The sequence below is a fragment of the Rattus norvegicus genome, chromosome X (assembly GCF_036323735.1).
Source record: "Rattus norvegicus strain BN/NHsdMcwi chromosome X, GRCr8, whole genome shotgun sequence".
In the NCBI taxonomy this organism is placed as follows: domain Eukaryota; kingdom Metazoa; phylum Chordata; class Mammalia; order Rodentia; family Muridae; genus Rattus; species Rattus norvegicus.
Window position 1 is genome coordinate 138,900,623 of NC_086039.1, and position 25,537 is coordinate 138,926,159.

The 25,537-nt window shown below is 41.7% G+C and overlaps 1 protein-coding gene and 1 pseudogene across 1 annotated transcript; both read right to left on the bottom strand.

Annotated features, from left to right (window-relative positions):
• Positions 1–383: 383 nt before the first annotated feature.
• Positions 384–3,623, bottom strand: Clns1a-ps1 (chloride nucleotide-sensitive channel 1A, pseudogene 1; annotated as a pseudogene).
• Positions 3,624–4,506: 883 nt separating this feature from the next.
• Ct55l2 (cancer/testis antigen 55 like 2) lies at positions 4,507–12,638 on the bottom strand. Its single transcript, XM_039100375.2, has 4 exons — positions 12,289–12,638; positions 11,192–11,376; positions 8,160–8,304; positions 4,507–4,766 (listed from the first exon to the last, which is right to left on the bottom strand). Exons 1-4 carry the CDS (start codon positions 12,362–12,364, stop codon positions 4,753–4,755), a joined length of 420 nt encoding a protein of 139 aa, XP_038956303.1. The 5' UTR covers positions 12,365–12,638; the 3' UTR covers positions 4,507–4,752.
• Between the last annotated feature and the right edge of the window lie 12,899 nt (positions 12,639–25,537).

Below are 25,537 nucleotides of genomic sequence, written 5' to 3' on the forward strand. Positions count from 1 at the left end.
TCAGAGAGTTCTCCTAAGTCCCAGAGACATTTAAGCTTCCTACCTCACTTTCGCCCAGTGTGAGCTCTGTACATTTCACCACATAGGCCTTGCAGCTGACAGATTGCACACAGCGAAGGCATGAATTAGGGGCCCTCTCAGAAAATACCTAGTCACAGGAAGCTTCAGGGTAAATGAGAAACTACAAATACCCATTTGGTTTATTCACCTTTGTTAATAGAGACCAGAGTCTCTTCTGCTGGTGACAGCTTGCTGTGCCATTGTAGTTTGTCTTGAGAAATGAGTTTTGAAGGAGAATAAAAGCCTTTCACCATTCTGAGTGAAGAGGCACCAAATTCTTGCCTACAGTTATGAGCAGTATTGTATAGCAACATAAATTATTTTCAGTTATCAATATCTGCATCCTCAAACTGTCTGCCAACAGCTGGTGTGCTTTCTCCCTCCATGCCATCTTCATAATTTCTTACTGAACCTTCTGTTCAGACTCCTGCCATATTATATTGGCTGCTCACAGACTTGAGAAAGCATTCCTTATAATCTCTCCAATGTGGATTACCCTTCCTTTGTTAAATGGGTAGTCCTCCTTCATAGGTATAAAATGTAGGGATGTCCCCCTGTCCTTGTTCATGTGCTTCCACATCATACTCTTCTCATAGTTATCTGATTCTTCATCCTCAGGTTCTGAATGCAAGGCCTGGCACTCACACTGTGTTGTGAATAGCGCCTCCAGTGCTGATTTATCAATGGGCACAAAAGTAAATTCAGAGGTGGGTTCAACATCATCATTGTCTTCCTTATCTTCATCAGAGAGAGGTTCTTTTGATTCTTCTCCAAATTTGGCATTCACTATAACACACAAATGCTCTTGACAATAAGCATTTGGGTCCCAGAACACTGCATGTAAACTAATGGCGAGATATTCCAGTGAGAATCTTAATCTAGAACCATCTAACCAAAACAGGCAGCTCTCTGAAATGTAAAGGGTGCTGGTGCCAAGAGCCCTTTTCCATTCACTACACTTTCGGTGTCTGGCTGATACAGCCAGAGCCTGTCTGCTAGGCCAGGTGGTGGGAAACTTTTGAGGAAGCTAATTGTCAGAGAAAGTGTAGCTCCACATGAACCAAGAAAGCAGAGCAATACAATCCCCTCCTTATACCATTTTTTTCTTTTTTTTTTTTCGGAGCTGAGGACTGAACCCAGGGCCTTGTGCTTGCTAGGCAAGCACTTTACCACTGAGCTAAATCCCCAACCCCCTTTATACCATTTTTATTCTTGTCTTTCTGCCTTAGAATTAACTTTTGTGAAGATTTTTGAAAAATAAAAACTTTTGTGCTTTTAGAAATTGTCCTTATTTTGTCTTCATTTTAAAAAGTACAAAATTCTGTAGTGGAGGACTAGGGAGATGGCTCATGGGTTAAAAGAACTTCCTGTTCTTGCACGGGGCCAGTGTTCAGTTCCCAGCACCCACTTTGTGGCTATCAACCATCAGTAACTCCAGTTCCAGAGTATTCAATCCCCTCTTCTGACCTCAGCTGACAGTGCACACAAATGTTTCATATATATACATACATGCATATATAGATACACACACATACACACACACATATACATGCACACACATACAAATATTTATGTACCAATACATGCAGGAAAATGAAACATACATATAAATAGAAAATGTTATTTAAATTCTGGAGTGACAACTGTTTTTGTTTAGTACTTCAAATATATCTCCTTCATCAGGGTAAATAAGTCTTTTCTTACGGGAACCATATGCAACCAGGTACTGTCCTTCTACATATCAGAGCTCTAAACTAACATTCCTGTGACCTGTCTGAGGACCAAATGTTCTGGAACCTGTCTTTCTGATCCTCCATCTGCCATTCTTTTTCAGGTAGGAATCCTACATTTGCATCAACAACTTCTCCAGCCCCTTTGCCTGAGAAGTTCTGAGCTGAGCACTTCATCCAGACTTGGGAATATTGGCGGTAGGAATTTTCTAGTGCTTCAGACAGTCTACTACCAGACTCTGAGACATCACTTAGATTGAGCTGAACCAGAACTAATTCTGCTACTCCATTTGGATATCAAAACCGAATTTGTCCTAAACTGATTCCTACCAAGCTAGTTTTCAACCTGACAAGGTGGAATAAGAGGAAATAGATTAAAATATCCACTCAACAGTGCTGGAGAGATGGCTCAGTGGTTACGAGCATTGACTGCTTTTCCAGAGGTCCATAGTTTAATTCCCAGCGTGCAGATGGAAGCCTACAACTGTCTGTCACTACAGTTCCAGAAAATCTGGCACTCTAGTACAGATAGTCAAGCAGAACACCAATGCACATAAAATGTATAAATTCAAAAAACCCACTCAACAAAAGGAAAACAAGAAATGATACTAAGAAATGTGACCAAAAACTTAACTCGAGATACCTAGGTCTTGGGATACAAACATGAAACGCAAACATGATTAACAATAAGACTGTCAATATTGATACTTCCATAATAGTTATTTCTGAGGAAAGTAACTTAGTGATATAGGTGACCTAAAATATCACAGTTCTTTTTCCATAGTCACCACTTTTTCTCTGCCTGATTGGTTTTTGTGTTGGGTATATTCATTGCCGTTGTTTAGGTGCTTTTATTTCTTTATGGTACTTTCTCCATGTTGGTTCTTACTACGTAGATTTTGTTTGTTTCATGGAAAATAATTTCAAACTGAAGATTGCCAACAATTATCCCTATTGAGTACTTCAACTGAATTGTGTTAAGAGTTGTCTGGACTTAACTTTCATGGATTACATGTTGCTATATTGTAAACCACACTGAAATTCACTGACTTAAAGCAAATATAATCTCACTTGCTCAAAATTCTCTAAGTCAACATTTTAGGGTGTTCCAAATAATTGTCAGCACCTGGCTGACTCAAAGGGACTGGATGATCTATTACAAGTTCATTTATAGCTTTGGAGGTATTCTGGCTCTCCAGGATGCTGCCCAGACTCTTTCTCAACCTCGTTATCTTTGTCCCAAATGAAGCTAAAAGGCGGCAAACTCTGAACACTCTTCAAGCCTCTACTTACACACTTGCTCAAACAATTAAAACAGCTCATGACAGCTTCAAAAGGTGAGGAAATAATTCTACATGTTAATGTGGGGGTGCCATCAAAGTTCTAGTCTTTTAAAATAATATCTTGGAGTTGTTAAAGTAACAAGTAGGAAGACAAGGAATTATTTGGCTATCGCTTCTTGGCCTTTTGGCTAAGATCAAGTGTAGCAATTATTTGGCTATGTATAAAAATTATGGAGAAGTCAAGAATGAAAATGCCATTTAGACGGTTTTATTTATTTATTTTTATCTTTACTTTTTTTTTTTTTTGCTTTTTTTCTTGTATAGCTGTGATGGCAAATTAAAGCCAGGGTTATATGTGGAAAACTATGTTTACTTAAGGACATGAACTTCTAGTCAATTCATGGAGAATACATAGCACTGATTTTTAGTGATACTCAATCTATGCGTTGTCACTAGCCTTAGATGCATTTCTATGGAGATTGCTCGGATACTTCCCCTTTTGGGTGAGCAATGTGAATATCAAGGGACTCTGGGCTTTCACCTGATCCATGTCTGCAAACGAAGTCCACCTATCCCCACTGAAATGGGTCAGAATTGATATCAAAAACATACGGTAATGCTTTGTTTAAACAAGTTTTTGTATTATTTTGTTTTGAGACAAGGTTTCATTGTGTAGTCCTGGCTGTCCTGGAACACCAGAACATACACCACCAGACTGGCCTATACACCAGACTGTAGACCAGACTGGCCTGAAATTCATAGAGATCTGCCTACTTTTGCCTCCTAAGTGCTGAGATTAAAGGCATGCACCACCATCACCCAGATTTAAATGAGTTCTTAATGGGATGTGGAACAATTTAAGTTCTGATGATTTAAATTATAACAAAGCACTAATACAGGCCAATGAATTCATTCACTAGTCTGTAACTGTTGGTCTGCCCCTAGGATCTACTAAGAACTACTCTAACTGCTTTGAGAGAGAAAAAGACTAACTTAATGCCCTATTTTTATGGGGATGAAATGGAAGCATAGGAAGAAAATCTATAATAAACACAGTATCTACCAAATGGAGTGCTGGTATAAAACGAAAATTATATCGTAGAGAAATAAACTTCGGAAAGGCTCAAAGGTTCTTAAACTGGAAGGCGAGCTGCAAAGTTAAATCATACCTGGTCACATTTCCTGTTCACTCCTGGGATCTTGAACTAAATGTTTTGCTTCCGCATGAGGATTAGAGGTCCAAAAGGCCACTGGCAGCAGAAAACCTGGTTCAGTTTATGGAGAATGGTGCATTTACCTGAGGGCAGGGCTATTTCTATGCTCAAGCACGTTTCAATACAGTATGTTTTTTAATTGACAAGGTACCTTCCTGAAGTGAGTCGTGTTGCCAATAAAATTACCAGAGTGTTAAAAAAAGACTCATAGTTCATAGATCTTTGGATTACATGCCCATATTATTTTATTAAACTAGAACCATAGAAATAATACTGAAAATGAACTATAAGGCATGGTTAATACACCATTTCCACTGGGGTCATCGACACTGCTCTACAAGAACAATATGGTTGGATGCTGTCCACAGTGACCACATTCACAATGTCATATAGTCTAGGTGTATAACCAGAGAATCCAGGGTGAAAAAGACGATGTCGTCCACCACGCCATTTCTCCCATCAATGCTAGTAACACAGACCTGAAATGTTGAGAAAGATGGCTATGAGTCTAGGGAAGCATATAATCCACCACAGATGGTCCTGCACACCCCCTGACACCCAGTTCCAATCAGCAGGCCCCTCACCCCATCATGACCTCATGCTCTACCTTCCTGACTTTTCAACTCATTCTCAGGTTGTCCTACAATGAATGCTTTGACCTGCCTTCATCAGCGGGCTGAACACCTCAAACCCAATGCACTCAACATTTCCCCACGATGTCTTCACAGCCACGATGATCTCTATTGTCCACAGAACAGCATAACATCAAGGAAAGCACACAACTTACGGATTTAGCACTTAAGCACACACACACACACACCCTCTACATTATCCTCTCCATATTTACTTTTCAGTCAGTGGACAGTACTGTCCACTCTGCAGAAGATTTACTGCCAAACATACCAAACAAAATCCAGGGCAAGAAAGGGATCAGTAAGAAGGAGAGGAAGCTGCCTACTCATGACAAGACGAAATGGAGGTCAATTACCTCATCCATATCCTGAGAGTTGAGGGGGCTCACAGAGTGGTTTTTGATGTTTGAAGTGCCTGCATTCATGGAATACTCAACCAGTACCAAGTCTCCTTTAAAAGGTTTGAATGCTAAAACAGCCAAGAAAGTGAGAATTGTTAAGTAGTAAAGCAGTCATATCACATTTTCTAGGCCGTAAGAGGTTCAGTTTGCAGGAAGTTTCTTTTAAAGCCATTCAACAAGTAAGATAGGTATAGTCTAATGGGCTTGGGTTATATGATCTTAAGAATGTATTTGGTGTTCTAACAATTGTAAATTAAGAATATAGAAAGGGAATTGGCAATATAGTTTAAAACTTTCCTGGTATTATTTACCATGTGGATGCAGCCACTAATCATTCTATATGGTTCTTATTTATCAAGTGTTTCTTTAGTTTTTCATTTTAAACTTTTTGGTTTTTCAGTTAGGTTTCTCCAGAGTGATTTAAATCACATCATATATCCACAATTTGTCTTTAATCTCAAGAAACCTTAGCTTCAGGCTTTTGAGTGCTGAGTTAGTAGACTTTTTGTTTGTTTGGTCGTTTGTTTTTTGAGACAAGGTTTTAAAAAGTTTTGAGACCAAAGGTATACACCACCATGCCCACAAGGGGGCAATTTCTTAGTTGATATTCTCTCTTCTCAACAGACTCTATCTAGCCTATGTCAAGAAGACATAACACTTAGCCAGTACAGTGAATCAGTATTATGGCAACCAACAGATTGGGGAAAGATCTTTACCAATCCTACAACAGATAGAGGCCTTATATCCAAATATACAAAGAACTCAAGAAGTTAGACCGTAGGGAGACAAATAACCCTATTAAAAAATGGGGTTCAGAGCTAAACAAAGAATTCACAGCTGAGGAATGCCGAATGGCCGAGAAACACCTAAAGAAATGTTCAACATCTTTAGTCATAAGGGAAATGCAAATCAAAACAACTCTGAGATTTCACCTCACACCAGTGAGAATGGCTAAGATCAAAAACTCAGGTGACAGCAGATGCTGGCGAGGATGCGGAGAAAGAGGAACTCTCCTCCATTGTTGGTGGGATTGCAAACTGGTACAACCATTCTGGAAATCAGTCTGGAGGTTCCTCAGAAAATTGGACATTGAACTGCCTGAGGACTCAGCTATACCTCTCTTGGGCATATACCCAAAAGATGCCCCAACATATAAAAAAGACACGTGCTCCACTATGTTCATAGCAGCCTTATTTATAATAGCCAGAAGCTGGAAAGAACCCAGATTCTCTTCAACAGAGGAATGGATACAGAAAATGTGGTACATCTACACAATGGAATATTGCTCATCTATCAAAAACAATGACTTTATGAAATTCATAGGCAAATGGATGGAACTGGAAGACATCATCCTGAGTGAGGTAACCCAATCACAAAAGAACACACATGGTATGCACTCATTGATAAGCAGATATTAGACCAAAAGCTCGGAATACCCAAGATACAATTCACAGAACACATGAAGCTAAAGAAGAAGGAAGTCCAGAATATGGATGATTCAGTCCTTCTTAGAAAAGGGAACAAAATTCTCACAGGACTTTGGAGGAAGAGAGGAGTGGGAGGGGAAAGGGAGGCAGGACCGGGTATGGGAGGAGACAGGAATGTTATACAGAGGGTCAGGAATTTGAACAGAGGTGTGTAGCAATGGGGAATGGGGAGCCAGTGGTAGCCATCAGCATGTTCCAGAGGCCTGAAAAGCAAGAGAATCCCAGGATCTAACAAGGATCAAATTAGCTGAAATGCTCAACAAAGGGCCGAGTGAGAACCTGTAGAGACAAGATCCAGAGGTTAGACAATGCCCTCAGTTTGGGAATGGGGCCACCCACTTATCTCCAAAATTTTAACCCAGAATGGCTCTTGTCTAAAGGAAATACAGGGATAAAATGTGGAGCAGAGACTGAAGGAAAGGCCATCCAGAGACTGCCCCACCTGGGGATCTATGCCATATACAGATACCAAACCCAGAACTATTGAGGATGCCAAGAAGTGCTTACTGAAGGAGCCTGATATAGCTATCCCCTGAGAGGCTCTCCCAGAGCCTGAGAAACAGTGGCGAATGCTCGCAGCCAACCATTGAACTGAGAACAAGGTCCCCACTAAAGGAGTTCGAGAAAGGACTTAAGGAACTGAAGGGGTTTGCAACCCATAGGAAGAACAACAATACAAACCAACCAGACCCTGCAGAGCTCCCAGGGACTAAACCACTAATCAACCACAGAGTATAGATGGAGGGACCCATGGCTCCAGCTGCATATGTATCAGAGGATGGCCCTGCCAAGCATCAACAGGAGGAGAGGCCCTTGGTCCTGTGAAAGCTCGATTGCCCAGTGTAGATGGTAAGGTGGGAGTGGGTGGGTGGGTGGGGTGTACCCTCACAGAAGCAGGAGGAAGGGGATGGAATAGGGAGTCTCGAGGGGAAACCAGGAAAGGGGATAACATTTGAAATGTAAATACATAAATTATCCAATAAAATATTTTAACTACACAAAATCTTTAATATTTAAAATGCAATTAAAAGAAATACATTCAAATATGTGAAAAATATTATAGGATGTTGAAACACAAATATAAGTAGAAAACTGAAAAGATATATGTGAGTATACCCATCATGTCAGCAATAAATTATTCATGTATTTGAAAAGGAAAAAAAGAATGCTGCTACTGATAGGTTCACCATGCTCCAGTGGAAGGCCACACATCCACGGATGTATAGGCAGTGCAAATTGGACTTGATCAGTTAAAAAAAGGCAAGCGTGGGCTGTTCAGGGGGTTGAATAGGGGAATGGTCAAAGTTCATTGTATTAAATTCTTGGGGAACTAAATAAAATTTAAACCATACCTCCAGAAAGAAGTTGTATGGGGAAGAAAGTTTCCTTGCTGACATAAATACTGTCCTGTGTTGCAGCAGTAATGCACTTAATGCAAAGTCGTCTGTCAGCTTCTGAAGGCTCGATACCATAAATGGGATCAGACATAGTTTTCACCTGTGAAAGATCAGGAGACGGTGTCTGAAGCTAAAACAACAATCCCAGGAGGACTTTTGTATATGTGTCAGTGATCAAAACAATGGCAATTTAATGAGTTGGTTTATCATAGTTGTAAGGATTTTGGGGACATATGACTTCTGTGTCAGAAACAAAGTACTTTATTACTCATATCAAATCAGCCCCCATTTTATCTTTTAAATGACACCTCTCAACATGAGCATGGACTTGAAAATATGCATTAATTGTGTCTGTGCTTGTTCAGAGGATTTGTAAGTGCATTCCACAAATAAATTCCCTACCTATACTTAATGCACTCACAGCCTTAACTTCAGAAATTGGAAATACTCCCTCTGCTGACTCTACACTAAACCACAGGCATGCTGTGCCTTCAATAATGTGGGGATTTCCCCGTCAAACTTGTATTCTCCCAGCTCTCTCTTTTTTTTCACCTAAGAAGTACCACTAATCAGCCTGGACAGATGGCATGGAAGCTAATAGCATATTTAGTTTTCCAGATGGCCTGAGTTTGAATCCCAGTACCCATGTCATGCACCTCATAATGAGGTTACGTCTATCACTAGTGACTCTGTTCTCAATAGGCATCTATACATGGTTGGCAGGCAGTCACAGAGACATCTGCAGCTAGGCGACAGCAGCACACTCCTTTAATCCTGGCACTCAGTAGGCAGAGGCAGGCGGTCTCTGTGAGCTTGAGTCCACCTTTGTTTACAGAATAATTCCAGGACAGCCAGGGCTACAAAAAGAGACCCTGGATCAAGAAATAAAAACAAAGAGAGACAGAGAGACAGAGAGAGAGAGGGAGAGAGAGAGAGAGGGAGGGAGGGGGAGAGAGAGACAGAGAGAGACAGAGAGAGAGACAGAGAGAGACAGAGAGAGAGACAGAGAGAGAGACAGAAACACAGAGAGATATGTGTATACATGATTAAAATAAAACAAACCTTTAAAAGTAGAACTACCATGAACACAGAAATATACAGATAGATTGTAAGGCTTAAGAAAATATCTTAATATACTGGTGTCCTCCTAAAACAAAGTGCACTAAGTGGATGATCCAAGTAATGGTACAGGACTACTACCTAGGCGGTTACAAAGCAAAATGTGGATCCTCATCTTAGAACCCTATGTCAAAATCAGGGTGTCTGAATGCTTACATTTCAATATACATATAGCTTTTAGAAAGAACCAAAACCCAAACAGGGCACGGTATTTGAGGTTTGGAATGCCAGCAGTTTGAATGAGCAACAACCTAGGAGGTTGACTATGCACTGGAGGCTAGCCAAGGCTATGTGAAAATGAACTTGAGGCATGTGATGTACATATTGAGACCATTTCTCCTAAAAGCAAGAATTAATAAATAGTAAAACAATTGAATGTCTGCATAAATGATAAGTTAACATTATCCTTACAATCTTTTCTTAAATCAAAAGATAATAACACAACAAGCATACTTACAGTGTGTTAGAATTACAAATACAATCAAGAAAATGTAGTATTAGGTAAAAGAGTAGAAAGAAAGATGCACAATTTTCCTAAAAAAATAGATATTTTTCCTAACATGGAAGAAACTATTATGAATCTAACTCATGAGAGGGGCACAAAGAGTAAAGTACTACTTTATCATTAAGATGTAAAGAAATTCAGGCATTAGGGAAGTATGTCAGTGGGTGAAGTGATTACTGTGCAACCCATAGGACCTGAATGTTGGTTCTAAGCACCCACATAAAATGTAGGGCATAGTGGTACATCCATATCTTCAATACTGTGAGGTAGAGTCAGCAGGATTCTGTGACTTTTGGGAGAGCCAAAATAACCCAAATAGGAATCTCCAGGTTCAATGAGAATATGTCTCTAAACATGAGGAGGAGAGTAACTTAGGATACATACCATTTTTAAACTGTGGCCATTAAACATGTCTGCTTATGCAGCCATACATGCATATACCATATAAACACACACACACACACACACACACACACACACACACACACACACACACTCACTCCACCCCACATGTTTATTAGTAATGGCAAAAAGGGAGTTTTAAAAATAGTATGAATTCGGGGCTGACGAGATGGCTCAGAGGTTAAGAGTACTATCTGCTCTTCCAGAGGTCATGAGTTCAATTCCCAGAAACCACATGGTGGCTCACAACCATCTGTAATGAGATCTGGTGCTCTCTTCTGGCCTGCACGTGTACATGCAGGTGAAACGCTGTATACATAATAAATAAATAAATCTTTTAAAAAAACAAAAAATAGTATGAATTCATTTTACTTCTCATTTTGGGAATTATTCTATCATCATCATCATCATCATCATCATCATCATCATCATCATCATCAGTGTTTACCAATACAGGCAAAAGCCTATATTGAGATAGCCTGTTTTTGAGATAATCAATTTGGACTATGTAGGTAAAAATAATTGAAAACTAGGCCGTGATAAGTAAACACTTAGACAGTCACGGTGTTCACAAAACTCTATTCAAAATTTTTATAATAGAACTTAGAATCTGTAATGTTTTAAATATATCTTTATTGCTATGTTAAAGAATATGAAGTACACAGGGCTTGCTATGCTAATTCTACTAGGTTGAATAGAAAGTGGCTTTTCACTAAGATTAAAGTTACAGGGTTGTATAAAGTTATCAGTCACCATGTTGTTCAAATCCTTGGAGAACTGATACAAAAGTTTTAGAAACTAAAAAAAACATCATGCCAACCAAATATTAGAACATCAAATCTGCTAAGCTCACAGGAGAATGTCAATTTTCACCCTATATCCAAAACAATGCTTATCTTAGTCCAAGCGAAAATATCAAAATCCCATTACTACAAGGGAAGCTTAGCAACCTTCATCTTACCTTGATGTTTTTCAAGGCATGGTTTGTTTCATCTTTTTCCACAAGAGCAATGACGTTCATTCCAACATTCAGTGGAGCATTGCCACACACCACATCAACACTGAAGAAGATGGTTTCATTAATCCAGCCATAATCTGTGCAGAGATAGGTCACAATTCCTCTGGCAGACTTAAATGTGGCATTATCTACAACATAGGTAAACAAAGGTTACACTGATTCTCGGCAAATGCAAGCACCCACTACATACAAATTCTTCTCTCACCACCCGTGTACACATGAGCACAAAGCATCACTTCACTGACCGTAACACAGCAGCCATCTCTGCATCCCAAGGTTGTGAGTACTCAATCGCACCTCCATGGCACCTATTTGAGCTGTGGGTGACCTGTCTCACTAAGTATTCAAGTCCTGGGTTCATCTACTGCTCAGGAAGGCCCTTTAAACTCCCACTCTTACTAGCATTCGCCTCACTCGACAGCAGCAGCAAATCCATAGCCAGACCCCTAGATTCTTCAACATCCCTTCTGAGAAAGCTTTAAAGATGCACGGATCTAAGGACACAGTGTCAAATTTCCTTTTGTTCTTCATAAGCATAATGGGTAATGGGTAAGTAATGTTTGAGAGTCTGGCTCGAGTACTCTGCAGGGACCACTGGCCACCGTCCTTTATGGAGTCCCCCTTAGATACCTGCCTCCTGGCTTTAGAACCATGTGTGCATGAAAAACAAGCCTAATTCACTCTCAATGTGCGATGCGCCCCTTCTCTAGGGGAGAGACAAACATATCTTTCAAGGGCCAGATGCGAAGGCAGAGACAGTACAACCCATATAGCCTTGTGTCAAGTGTTCTGTGAGTTTGCCAAACACCCTCCTGCTTTGCCATCGCAAAGGAGCTTGGGACACAGTTCAGTACTGGCCTTACTCGTGGAAACTCAGGGACATCCTCATGCTCAACTGCCACCCAGGATGGCGGCAGGTCCGTCTAGGCTATTTGTGTCCCCACCGCACCTCAAGGTGGAGGAAAGCTCTTCTGAGGAGTTTCCTTGAGTGAAGGTGTGGAGGGCTGTTGGGGGTGATAATCAGACTCCCAGAGACATACCTTTGAGCTGTAGCTTTCCATCAGGCTTTGTCTTCCTCTGAAAGAAGGTTAAAATCCTTCGCAAAATTCTCAGCATAGCGATATGCTAACAAAGGCCTGGGCAACACCAATGCCTTCTGACTGTGCTTAAAATATCCTTTCAAGCAAGGCCCTGGGTTCGGTCCCCAGCTCCAAAAAAAAAAAAAAAAAAAAAAAAAAGAAGAACCAAAAAAAAATATCCTTTCAAGTTTGCTTCTTCGGCCTCACTGAGATTTCAGTCAATGAAAGACAACCCAGAAGAGAGCCAAAAAACAGGATACCTCAACGGCAGCTTCCAGGTTTCCGGTTTTTCCCCTCTCCTAGGAGATCACTAGCGGGCGCTCTACTTTTGACTGTCCAGCCAATGAGAGTCAGTGTTGTGATTACATCACCGCGAAAGCCAATGAGAGACAGTGATATAAGAAATTTAGCCCCACCCACTAGACATGAATGAACCAATAGAAAAGCCTCTGGAAAAACTCTGTTTGGCTGTTAGTACAGGCACTCAATTTGAGTGTGTGAGTATGTATTTAGCGTTTCTGCTTTGCAAAGTTTTGGTCAATTTTTTTCCTGAGTTCTTTGGGATGCTTTGAGATGGCTCCTCTTTACTATTGCAAACCCTAATTCTAGACATTCCTTGGATCACTTCTTGTACTATATTCCATATATTTTAATTTCGTTTAACACTAATACAGTATATTAAAACTATCTTTAAAATGTGTTACTCATTCAACAGATTATGAATGTATACTTAATATCCTTTATAAAAATTATTTTTTGGATTCTTCTTTACATTCCCTTTCTCGGGTTATTTCTTGTCTTTCGTTCACTGATGTTTTTTAATTGGATATTTATCATCTATTCTTTTACATTGGAACAGTAAGAATCTTCAAATATTTCATTTTATCATAGAGCTTCCCTGATTTACTTTATCATGCAGCTTTATTTCTCTTATTGAAAATTATTTCAGTATTAGCTGGTTATTAGCCCCATTTGATATTAATTTGGTCTCTCGTTTCTCTGATCCTGATGTATTTCCTTGGGTCTTAGCTGGTACTATTCAAATGAATGGAAGTAATTCTCCAGCATAGTGTATCCCTCATTAAGAATGGAGAAATATCATACCCATGGAGATAGAAAGATTACATAGGGCTGGTAATACATTGCAAGTGTTTCCTCTTTCAAGTCTTTTCTTTTTTTCTCATGTAAAAAAAGAAGAGATTTTAAGAAGCTTCTAGCTTATTACTCTTGGTGTGTCTGGATCTTTCCTGCCAATTATGCTCATATACATTGGTTTCTGTTAGCTACACCTACAGATTCTTCAACCCAGTACGGAGATTGCATATTTCTAGCTGCTTACTTTGGAAAGATTCCGTGCTGATCAACTATGTCAGTTGTGTTCGTTTGACGTTATGAAATCATAAGTTCCCTACTCAGGATGGGGAAACAATAAGCCTGTCTACACAGAGTTTTCTTGATATTTTGAATGTTGAAAAACTGAGTCTGAATGACTCTTCTGTGAAACTGCCTGAAGTAGGAAGTGTATAATTTTGCCAGAATAGAGAATGTTCTATACACTGACTGCTTGTAACTCAAGGTACTTTTACTAGCTCCTTTTAACAGATGTTCACAGTCCCATCTCTGATGATAAGAAGGTCCTATTCACATCATCTTATTACAAGAATCATTAAGCTAGGGCTGGGGAGATAGCTCAGAAGTTGATGGAACTTATTTATCTTGTAATAGGCCCTGGGTTCCAGTTTCCAGCACCCATATGGAGACTCACAACAATCTATAACACACAGTTCCTAGAGACATGACATCTGCTTCTGAACTGCAGAGGTACCAGCGATGTATATGATGTGTATACAAACAAGGAGGAAAAAAAGAAATATTTTTAAATGGACAAAGAATCTGAACAGGATTTATCCAAAAAGACTTAAAAACAAATATTAGAAAATATGCTCTATATCTTTGTCTATATAAGGCAAATACATGCAAAGAACAGTGAGAAATATTGATAATTATGACTACTTAGCTGAGCATGGTGGCACATACTAGAAATCACAGCACGTGGGTGGAGGAAGATAAGAAATTCAAATTGCACTTTAGCTATATAGAAACTCTCAAACATGTTTCAAAAGGAAAGGAAAGAACAGGTGTGGAAGACGTGGTTCAGTAGTAAAGAGCAAGTACTGCCCTTAGTGAGTCCCCACAGAGCAGGTCACAAACACTTAGAGTGATCTGATGCCTTCTTCTGATCTCCTCAATTACCAGGTCAGTACATGGTACACACACAGTCACTTAGGCAAACCACTCATACACATAAAATGACTTTAAGTAAAACAGAAAAATGTTCCACATAGCTCAAGACAAGCCCTCAATTCTGCAAACCAGACTGGTCTGGAATTCAAGATCCTGCTTATGCCCCTGCCTTTGCCTGCTCTACCTCCTCTGCCCTGTCTCCGCAGCCTCTACCAATTCTTCTGTCTCCTCAGATCTGCCTCCTTAGCACATGTCTAGTCGATATCCTCAGCCCCTGACATCTTGGACTCCTCAGCCTCCTTGGGCCTTACATTCTCGGTCCCTACCTCTTTGCCTCTTCGGACTCTGCATTCTTGGTCCATTGCTGCAAGCAGGGATGCTTTGCTTTTTTTCTTAGGCATGGAGTTTTGTCCTGGAAGACAATCTCTGATAGCCTTTGAAGAGCTGAGAGTGCTCATAAGGTATGAGCCAACTCTCCGGATACAAAAAATCATTTAACAAAGGAAACCACAAAAGACAATGTGACAGGACTTTGGAAAGTATGCCGTTGTTGTTCTTCTTGTTGTTGTAGTTGTTGTTGTTGTTGTTGTATGTGCTGTTAGACATGATGGCTGCTGTGAATTAGAGCCTAATCCCCCCTTTAAGTGCACCATGTCTTCTCAGTGTGTCAGGTCCTACTCAAGTTGCTACTTTTTCATGTGGACGCCAACCCACTTTCCATAATTGGTTTCCTGGGGTAGCAGGTTGTCTCCCCAGCTGAAGGCCTTTGTCCCTGCTTTCCTCCATTTGAAAAATGATTGGTTTTATTCATTTTCCAAGTATGAGTGTTTTCCCTTGATTCTTGTATGCTTGCCTGCCTGCCTGTATGTGTGTTATAATTTGTCTGATTCTTTGGAGACCAGGATACATGACTGTTCCTGTGGCACTGTATGTTTGAACAGAAGTCAGTCTGACAGCATGTAAAGTATCAGGATCGAACCATGGTCCTCTGAAGTGTTAGTGCATGCACGTAGACTCTGAGCCACCTCTGAGATCCTGTGAGTGCAGGGATGTAAATCAAGTCATGAGGGGAATTTGTCTGCTCTTTTATTCCCTGAGACAACTTGCCATTCTCAACAGAAGACATTTTAAGGAGACGTAATTTTTTCTGCAAGTGATTTGTGTGTGTGTGTGTGTGTGTGTGTGTGTGTGTGTGTGTGTGTGTGTGTATTTGCCTATAAGAGTTTAATTGAGCACAGGCTTAAAGACTTGAACGTTCCTCTCGTTCCGAAGATTCTACTAAATAGCCCTTGTTCCCTCCATGTGACTATGTAGTAGATCAGGGTGTCTATGAAGACAAAAGCGATCCTATTATTTTCATCCCCTCGTGTTTTGGTTAAAGCATGAACTCCTGTGCTGGACCTTCTTTTTATCATATTTTAAGAGACTAAATTATATGAAGGAATATAGGAAGTCTTCGAATTAATTCCAAGCAGCCAGCCAATGGTGCTACATTCATTAAGGCCAGCACTCACTGAGCTGAGGCAGGTTGATCTCTGAGTTTCAGGTCAGCCTGTTCTATAGAGCACATACCAGGAGAGCTAATAATATTCCAAGGAGCTCTATCTGAATTTATAAACAAAAGTATCAAAATAACATGACGAATACATGAATAATCAATTCCTAATATGAAATTATTACCTGCAAAGACTAGTAAATTGTAATAATGACAGACTTGAGAATAGTGGGACAGGAAATACACAGGACACTTGAGAAATTTAGGGTTTCTAAAGATAAAGCGTCAGGGTTGGAGACATGGCTTAGTGCTGAAGAGCACTGACTGCTCGTCCAGAGGTACTGAGCTCAAAAACCACCAACCACATGGTTCCTCACTACCATCTGAAATGAGGTCCGATGCCCCTTCTGGTGTGTCTGAAGACAGCCACGGTGTACTAATGTATCATAAATAAATGAATTGTCTAACAAACCCTCAATTATACATCTCAGTATGGTTTTGAATTCTCTGTGCTCCCTATGCCTCTGTCTCTGTCTCTGACTCTGACTTTACCTCTGCCTCTGATTTGACTGTGAATCTAAATCTGCTGCTGACACTGACCCTGACCCTAATCCTGACTCTGACCCTCACTCGGACTCTGTCTCTGACTCTCACTCTCACCCTGACTCTACCTCTGACTCTGATTCTGAATGCTACTTTGTTCCTGCTCCTGACTCTGACCCTCACTCAGACTCTGTCTCTGAGTCTGACACTGCTTTCCCCTTACTACGGTGGTAACAGGACCATTAGTTCAGATTTCAAAGACATCTACTATATAACCATTTTTCTATCACCATTTACTCTCTAGATTGGAGGGAAACCATTTAATATAATATGAGTCACTAACAAAATCAAAGATGTATTCCAAATTCATAGGGCAACAATTGAAAATAACTGCTGTTCATAAGAGTTCTCAACAAAATGATTTGTAACCAATATGTTAAGTGCAAGAAGATGGCTTCAGTGAGAGAGTTAAATGCTGTCTTTCTTTCAATGTCATAAATACCAGGGCCAAAACTACAAGAGGAGGAGAATGCTTGTGTTTACAACTCTAACTGTCTAAACTGCATCAGCTAGGGAACTCAGGACAGGACCTGAATCAGAACTGTACCATGGAGACAGGAACTGAAGCAGAGGCTATGGTAACACCCTGGCTTCCTCTCCTCCAAGTCACACAATGAGGGGTAAAGAAACAGCAAAGAATGAAAGAGAAGTAAGGACAAAATATATCAAACAGGTTGACCTACATCAATATTTTGAGGTCTGCCCCTGATAACGTCTGTGATTATTTGGATGTCAAGTTGTACCTGGTACTCTGTAAAATGTATATTTTCATCATTTTGATTGTAGGTATATTTGTACTTTCAAGAATGTGTTTGTTGGCTGGGTCTGGAGCCGTGGAGGTCAGTAGCTAGTGTCAGAACCCCCACAGTAGGATTTAGAGGTGGCTGTGTGATACAGAGTGGGCCCTGGGAATTGAACCCCGGTTCCTCTGCCAGAGCAGCCAGTGCTCTTACCCTCTTAGCCAAGCACGTCTGCAGCTCCATATCTTTTCATGTCAGATGAAGGATGTTCGTTAAAAGTTTCTTAGAAGGTCACGGTTTATTATAGCTTAGATTAATGCATGCAAGGGACTACAGGGAAAGAAAGAAAAGAAAAGAACAGAAAGCACAAGGCCAAAAATAACAGGATCAAAGAATGAGAAAGAGAAGGAGCAGAAAAGGAAGTTTGGTGGTGATCTATGGGAGGTCTCCCCAGGACTGTACTACTGTCCGAATGATCACTGTACCCAGAAGCATAAACAAGGCAGGTACCTCACTTTAACCAGTGCTAAGATTGGTCCAATTGTTTTCCTGTATTCGTCATGGGCTTGTAGGCAGAAGGAGCCACCGTTTAACAGATTCACTGCAGCAAGCTTTCAGATAAGCCCCAGGTCGACAACTGGACAGGGTATAGGTTAGAAGCAGCAGGATTCATTAAGGTCCATGGCCAATTGACCAGAATTCATTATTAGGGATTCTATTACTTTCAGCAGGACAACTTGTCTCCAGAATCCAGCGCTTAAATACATTCTTCAAGTGACTATCAGATTATGTCCTGCAGCTGCCCCAGTGACTTATCTTTTGCAGAGTCTTGTTTATTTCACTGAGGACAGGGATTCGATTCCTAGCAGGTATGTGGTGGCTCTCACTGCCTGCATTCCGGAGCCATATGCTGCTGCGCCCTCTTCTCGACCATCCAGGTACTGCTTACACGAAGTCTCCATGCAAACACACATGTACACACCCAACTATAGCCACCTTCACGTATCTTAAAGTAAAGTGAATGAAGCGTAGACTAAGACGCTCCATCTTCTTGGAAAAGTAGAATAGGAGAGTGGGATCGCCCTGTGCGACCTCACAGAAAACCGCGGAAATAGAGCCTGCTCCCCGCCCCCATAGGCATGGACAGCACGGGGAGGAGGGGCTTTGCACGAGGAACTGCTTGCTGGGCTTTGCAAGACAGACTCTTTGCTTGGTGGACACATCTTCAGGGGAAAGGACTCCGAGCACAAAAGCAATCCCTGGGATGCCAAAGACTCCTAGGTAGGCAAATTCTCCATGGTGTGACCAGGAGCAGACGAGCTGCCTTTGCAGGTTGCTTCTATTTCCTTCCCTTCGAAGAGACGAGGGAGTAGCTGCTAGCGGGTGGTGAGTAGGACGTTAACCAGACACCATATTGGCATGGACATTTTCAAAAAGTTTGGACACTGGGTAAGGATTGGATTGCTCAAACACTTGTGGAGTGAAAAGTTCGGAACTTCTTAGTCTGCAATGACATTCAGCCATTTCTGGAAGCAGGGCTGTTTGCTACTTTTCATAGGTGGGGTTTACGGTCATGGAAGAGAGTCTTTGAAAGAGTTAGTGGGACTTTGCTGGTGGAGAAGGGCTCGTGACCGCGCTCTACCCCAGCAGTGCAACTTGCATAGGCACACACCTGGAATGTTGGTCCCGTCTGAAACTTAGAAGTCGCTGATGGCTTCGCAGGGAATCCTTGCCGGGGCCAGGATCTTAGCAAGGAGTCTAGGTAGGGAATAGAAGTGCACAGGGACAAGCTAGCACATATGAACCATTGATCACCATGAAGCTGACCCTAAGAGAGCCGGGGCACCACACCTAATGCATGATTTGAGAGACATTTTAGAGAAATTTAGCTCCTTTTGAATTCTCTGTGCAGTATGGGTACATGTAATAAGCAGTGTGGGGGAGCAGAGTCCCTTAGGGCAACATGTCTTCTCGGTGTTTTAGGACCTACTCAACTTGCTCGTTATGAGGAGGAAGTCAAGACATTCTATACAGCCAGTTTCCTGGGCATTCTGCCCTGCTCCCACATCGCAGGACCCCTTTCCTTCCTTTCTTCCATTTTGACAATGATTGGTTTTATTCATGTTCCAAGTTTGAGTGTTTTTTTTAATTAATTTTTTTCATTAACTTAAGTCTTTCTTATTTACATTTTGAGTGTTATTCCCTTTCCCGGTTTCCGGGCCAACATCCCCCTAACCCCCCCCTCCCCTTCTTTATGGGTGTTCCCTTCCCCATCCTCCCCCCATTAACGCCCTCCCCCCAACAATCACGTTCACTGGGGGTTCAGTCTTAGCAGGACCCAGGGCTTCCCCTTCCACTGGTGCTCTTACTAGGCTATTCATTGCTACCTATGAGGTCAGAGACCAGGGTCAGTCCATGTATAGTCTTTAGGTAGTGGCTTAGTCCCTGGAAGCTCTGGTTGCCTGGCATTGTTGTTCATATGGAGTCTCGAGCCCCTTCAAGCTCTTCCAGTTCTTTCTCTTATTCCTTCAACAGGGTCCTATTTTCAGTTCAGTGGTTTGCTACTGGCCTTCGCCTCTGTATTTGCTGTATTCTGGCGGTGTCTCTCAGGAGAGATCTACATCCGGCTCCTGTCTGCCTGCATTTCTTTGCTTGATCCATCTTGTCTAATTGGGTGGCTGTATATGTATGGGCCACATGTGGGGCAAGCTTTGAAAGGGTGTTCCTTCTTTCTCTGTTTTAATCTTTGCCTCTCTATTCCCTGCCAAGTGTATTCCTGTTCCCCTTTTAAAGAAGGAGTGAAGCATTCATATTTTGATCATCCGTCTTGTGTTTCATGTGTTCTAGGCATCTAGGGTAATTCAAGAATTTGGTCTAATAGCCACTTATCAATGAGTGCCTACCATGTGTGTTTTTCTGTGATTGGGTTACCTCACTCAGGATGATATTTTCTAGTTCCAAACATTTGCCTATGAATTTCATAAAGGCATTGTTTTTGATAGCTGGGTAATATTCCATTGTGTAGATGTACCACATTTTCTGTATCCATTCCTCTGTTGAAGGGCATCTGTGTTGTTTCCAGCTGGTGACTATTATAAATAAGACTGCTATGAATATAGTGGAGCATGTGTCCTTGTATGTTGGAGTATCTTTTGGGTGTATGCCCAAGAGAGGTATAGCTGGGTCCTCAGGTAGTACAATGTCCAATTTTCTGAGGAACCTCCAGGCTGATTTCCAGAATGGTTCAAGTATGAGTGTTTTACCTGGAATTTTTTTACATTTCCATGCATGTATGCATGTTATAATTTTTCGTGATCCTTGGAGCCAGAATACATCCCTCTTCCTGTGGCACTGTACTTTTGAAGAGGAGTCAGTATGAGGGCATGTGGGGTATAAGAATGAACCATGGTCCTCTGAAGTGTTAGTGCATGTTCTTAGGCTCTGAGCCACCTCTGAGATTCTGTGAGTCCCAGGGATGTGAATCAAGTCATGAGGGGAATTTGTCTGCTCCTTTAGTCCCTGAGACAACTTGCCAGTCTCAACAGAAGACACTTTAAAAAGATGTAAATTTTTCTGCAAGTGTTTTCTACACGCTTGCTGGTCTGTGAGTGCATGTGTGCCTGTGTGTGCGGTGGCATATTTGTGTGTGTGTATGTGTGTGTGTGTGTTTGTCTGTGAGTGTGTGTCTGTGTGTGTTCTGTGTGTGTTCATTTGTCTATAATAATTTAATGGAGCACAGTGCGAAAAACTTGAAAGATGCTTTCTTTCCAAATACTGTACTAAGTAGCCCTTTTTCTCTGGACCTGACTTTGTATATGAGAGTGTCTATAAGGACAACGGAGATCCTATTGATCCCCACGTCTTGCAGTTAAAACATGAAATGCTGTCCTGGGCCTTCTTTTTCTAACATTTTAAGACAGCAAATCATAAAAACAAATGTAGGCAGTCGTCTAATTAATTCGTACCAGCCAGCCAATCGTGGAACATACTTTAATGCCAGCATTTACTGGGCTGAGGCAAATTGAAATCTGAGTAACAGGTCAGCCTGGACTATAGAGCACTTATCAGGAGAACCAGGAATATTCCAATGAGCCCTATCTGAAACTAAGACCAATAATTTTTAAACAACATAATTAATGAATGAATAAAGGAATTACTTTCACAAGAAATTTCAGTCATAATACTTACCTAATATGAAAATCTTACCGTAAGATAATACCAAACTGTAATATTGCCAACCCTGTGGATAGTGGGACAGGAAATAGACAGAAGCTTTGAGAAAATGATGATTTATAAAGTGAAATACTCCGGGGCTGGCGACATAGCTTAGTGGGTAAGAGCATTGACTGCTATCAAAGAGGTTCTGAGTTCAAATCTCAGAAACCACATGTTGGCTCACAACCATCTGTCAAAAGATCTGATGCGTCTTCTGAAGTCAGCTACAGTGTACTTGTATATCAGAATTAATTTTTTACAAGGCAAAATTATACATCTCAGTGGTGCTTGGAATTCTCCTTGCTCTATCTGCCTCTGCCTCTGCATCTGACCCTGTCCCTGCCCCTGAACCTGCTCCTGACCCTGAGCCTGACCCTGAGCCTGACCCTGACCCTAATTCTGACCCTGACCCTGGTCCTGACCCTGCCTCACATACTCACTCTCACAATCACTTACACTCTGCCCCTGACCCTGATCCTGCCCCTGCCCCTTTCCCTGACCCTGAACCTGATCCTGACCCTGACCCTGACCCCGAACATGATCCTGCCTCTGACCCTGATCCTGACCCTGTCCCTGACCCTGACCATGCCTCTCAATCTCACTCTCACACTCACTTTCACTCTGACCCTGACCGTGACCTGATCCTGACCCTCATTCTGACTCTGACTCGACGTTTCTACTAGTGAAGGGTTAACATGCAGATTATTTCAGTTTTCAAACTATCTACTGTAGAATTCTTTTTATATCACAACTTGTTTTCTCTCTAAATTGTAGGTGAACAATTTTAACTACTTTGAGTCATCAATCGAATCAAGGATGTATTCCAAGTTCATCGGGCAACAATTGAAACTTAACTGTAGTTCATCAGTGACTCCAGTGTTTCAAAAGAATGATTTGTAACCAATATGTAACTGCACGAATATGGCATTAGTGTGAGATTAAATCCTGTCTTGGGTTCAGTGGGATAAATACCAAGGCCAAAACTACTGGTGGAGAAAAAGAGCTTTTTTTTTTTTTAAATTGACAACTCACACTTTCTAAATCTCATCAGCTAAGGCAGTCAGGATAGGACCTGAATCAGAGGTGGACCATGGAGATATGAGCTGAAAAAAAAATAAGTTAGAATACTGGCTTAATCTCCTCCAGGTCACCTGAATGTGGTGGAAATAAACAGCAAAGGATGAAAAAGAAAAAAGGACAAAGTATGTCAGAAAGTTGACCTACATAAATATACTGAAGTCTGCCCCTGATAATGTGTGTGATCATTTGGAGGTCAAGTTCTACCTGATGGGTTGTACAATGTATACTTTTCATTATTTCTACTCTATGAGTGTTTTCCCCTGAAGAAGGTGTCTGTTGTCTGTGTCTAAATCCTCTAGAGGTCAGAAAATTACTTCAGATACGCTGCAGTAGGAAATACAGGTGGCTGTGTGATCCAGGGTGGCTCTGGAAGTTGAACTCAGGATCTTCTGCAAGAGCAGCCACTGCTCTTCCCCAGTGAGCCATGCAGGCCTGCAGCTCCACATTTGTTCATGTCTTCAGAAGGCGCTAGAAATGCAATGTTTCTCAACAAGTCCGGAGGAGATAACTATAGATAAAAGCTTGCACGTGACTGACAGAACACAAAATAAAACAAAGACAAAAACAGTTAAAAGAGACAGAGAAAAACATGAGAGGGAAATCTGTGATCTATGGGGAGTTCTGTACAGGACGGAACTACACTACTGAAAATCATAAAACAGTCATGTACCCAACCCTGACCAGTGCTAGGATTGGTCCAAATGTATTGGCCCTATGGACCACGGGTTTCTAGCATGAGGAGCCACGGTTTAACTGATCCACAACAGGAAACTATCAGATAAGCCTCAGGTCGACGACTAGACAAGGTAAATGTAGAAGCAGCAGGATTTCTTACGGTCCATGTCCCATAGGCCAGGAACCATTTTAATGGATCCTATGGCTTCCAGCAGGTCTGCTCGTCTCCAGAACCCAGAGATTAAATATGTTGTTCACCTGACTGTCAGAGGAGATCCGGCAGATGCAGAGGTGACTTGTCTCTTGCAAAGGCTTTGATCTTTCACTGAGGACAGGAATTCGATTTGCAACACCTACACTATGGCTGTCTCTGCCTGCATTCTGGTGCCTTACGCTGTTCCGCCCTCTTCTGGACAGTGCAGGTATTGCACACCTCAAGTGTCCATGCAAACTCACGGGTACACACAGAACCATTCCCATGCTTCACAGGTTGTAAACTATAATGAATGAAGTGGAGAGTAAGAGTCTTCTTCTTATGGGCAAGGTAGAATAGGGGACTGCGATCACTGTGTGTGCCCTCGCAGAAAACCACAGAAATAGATCCTATCCCTACACCCTAGGCATAGTCAGCTCGGGGAGAAGGGACTTAGCAAAAGGAACTGAGGAACTCGTTTCTGGGCTTTTGCAGTCCGAATCTTTGATTGGCGGAATCAGCTACAGGGGAAAAGACTCCTAGCGCAGAAGCAACCCCTGGGATGCGAAAGATTCCTAGGTAGGCATATTTTCTATGGTGTGACCAGGAGCAGAACAGATGCCTTCCAGATTGCTTCTATTTCCTTCCCTAGAGAGAGGCCGAGAGTAGCTGCTAGCGGGTGGTCAGTAGGACTTTAACCGGACACCATATTGGCCTCTAGATTTGCAACAAGTTTGGACACCGGGTAAGCAAAGGATGCCTCAAACACTCGTGGAGAGAGAGTCTTGGGAGACCATACGTGAACGTCTTAATCTGCATGGACATTCAGACATTAGGAAAAGAAGGGCTGCTTTGCTACTTTTCATAGGTGGACAGTATTGTCATGGAAGAGAATATCGAGAGCATTTTTATGGGTTTGTTTGTGGAGAAGGCTTCTCAAAGCACTCTACCCAGCAGTGCAACTTGCATAGGCACACAGCTGGAACGTTGGTCCTGTCTGAAACTTAGAAGTCTCTGACGGCTTTGCAAGGAATCTGTGGAGGGGCCAGGATCTTATCAAGGAGTCTACATAGGGAATAGAAGTGCAGATGAACAAGCTAGCACGTGTAAACCATTGACCACCATGAAGCAGACCGTCAGAGCGCTGGGGTACTGGACCTAATGCATGATTCGTGAGACATTTTGGAGAGATTTAGCTCATTTTGAATTCTCTGTGTGGTATGGGTATTTTGAATAGGGAGTGTAGGGCAGCCGAGACATCGTATCCCAATGGTCATTGCTGTAGAAGGAGATGTAAGCTTTCTATGGCGATGTTGCTAGTGGAAGTCTGGGCTACCCAAGGAGCTGACAATGCTCATAAGGGCTGAGCCAAAACTCCAGAACCAATAAGCCATTTAAAAAAATCCTTTACATGACTACGTGAAGGAATTTGGAGTTATTTTGGTACGGTGGTGGTGCTGGTTTTTTTGTTCTTATTTTGCTGCTGCTGCTGCTGCTGCTTGCCTTGCTACTCGGCCTATTTCCTCCTGTGACTCAGAACCCAAAGTCCTCTTTAAGGACACCACGTCTTCACAGTGTGTTAGGTCCTCCTCAAATTGCTACTTTTTCATGTGGACGCCAACCCACTTTCCATAATTGGTTTCCTGGGGTAGCAGGTTGTCTCCCCCAGCTGAAGGTCTTTGTCCCTGCTTTCCTCCATTTTAAAAATGATTGGTTTTATTCATTTTCCAAGTATGAGTGTTTTCCCTTGATTCTTGTATGCTTGCCTGCCTGCCTGTATGTGTGTTATAATTTGTCTGGTTCATTGGAGACCAGAAGACATGACTGTTCCTGTGGCACTGTATTTTTGAACAGAAGTCAGTCCGACATCATGTAATGTGTCAGGAACGAACCATGGTCCTCTGAAGTGGTAGTGCATGCTCTTAGACTCTGAGCCACCTCTGAGATCCTGTGAGTCCCAGGGAT

Excerpts from the sequence above, each read along its gene's own strand:
- Ct55l2 (XM_039100375.2), bottom strand. The coding sequence starts at position 12,364 with ATGCTGAGAATTTTGCGAAGGATTTTAACCTTCTTTCAGAGGAAGACA. Across the intron at positions 11,377-12,288 it reads TGGAAAGCTACAGCTCAAAG|ATAATGCCACATTTAAGTCT; the intron begins GTATGTCTCTGG and ends CCTATGTTGTAG. Across the intron at positions 8,305-11,191 it reads ATGCCTTGAAAAACATCAAG|GTGAAAACTATGTCTGATCC; the intron begins GTAAGATGAAGG and ends GATCTTTCACAG.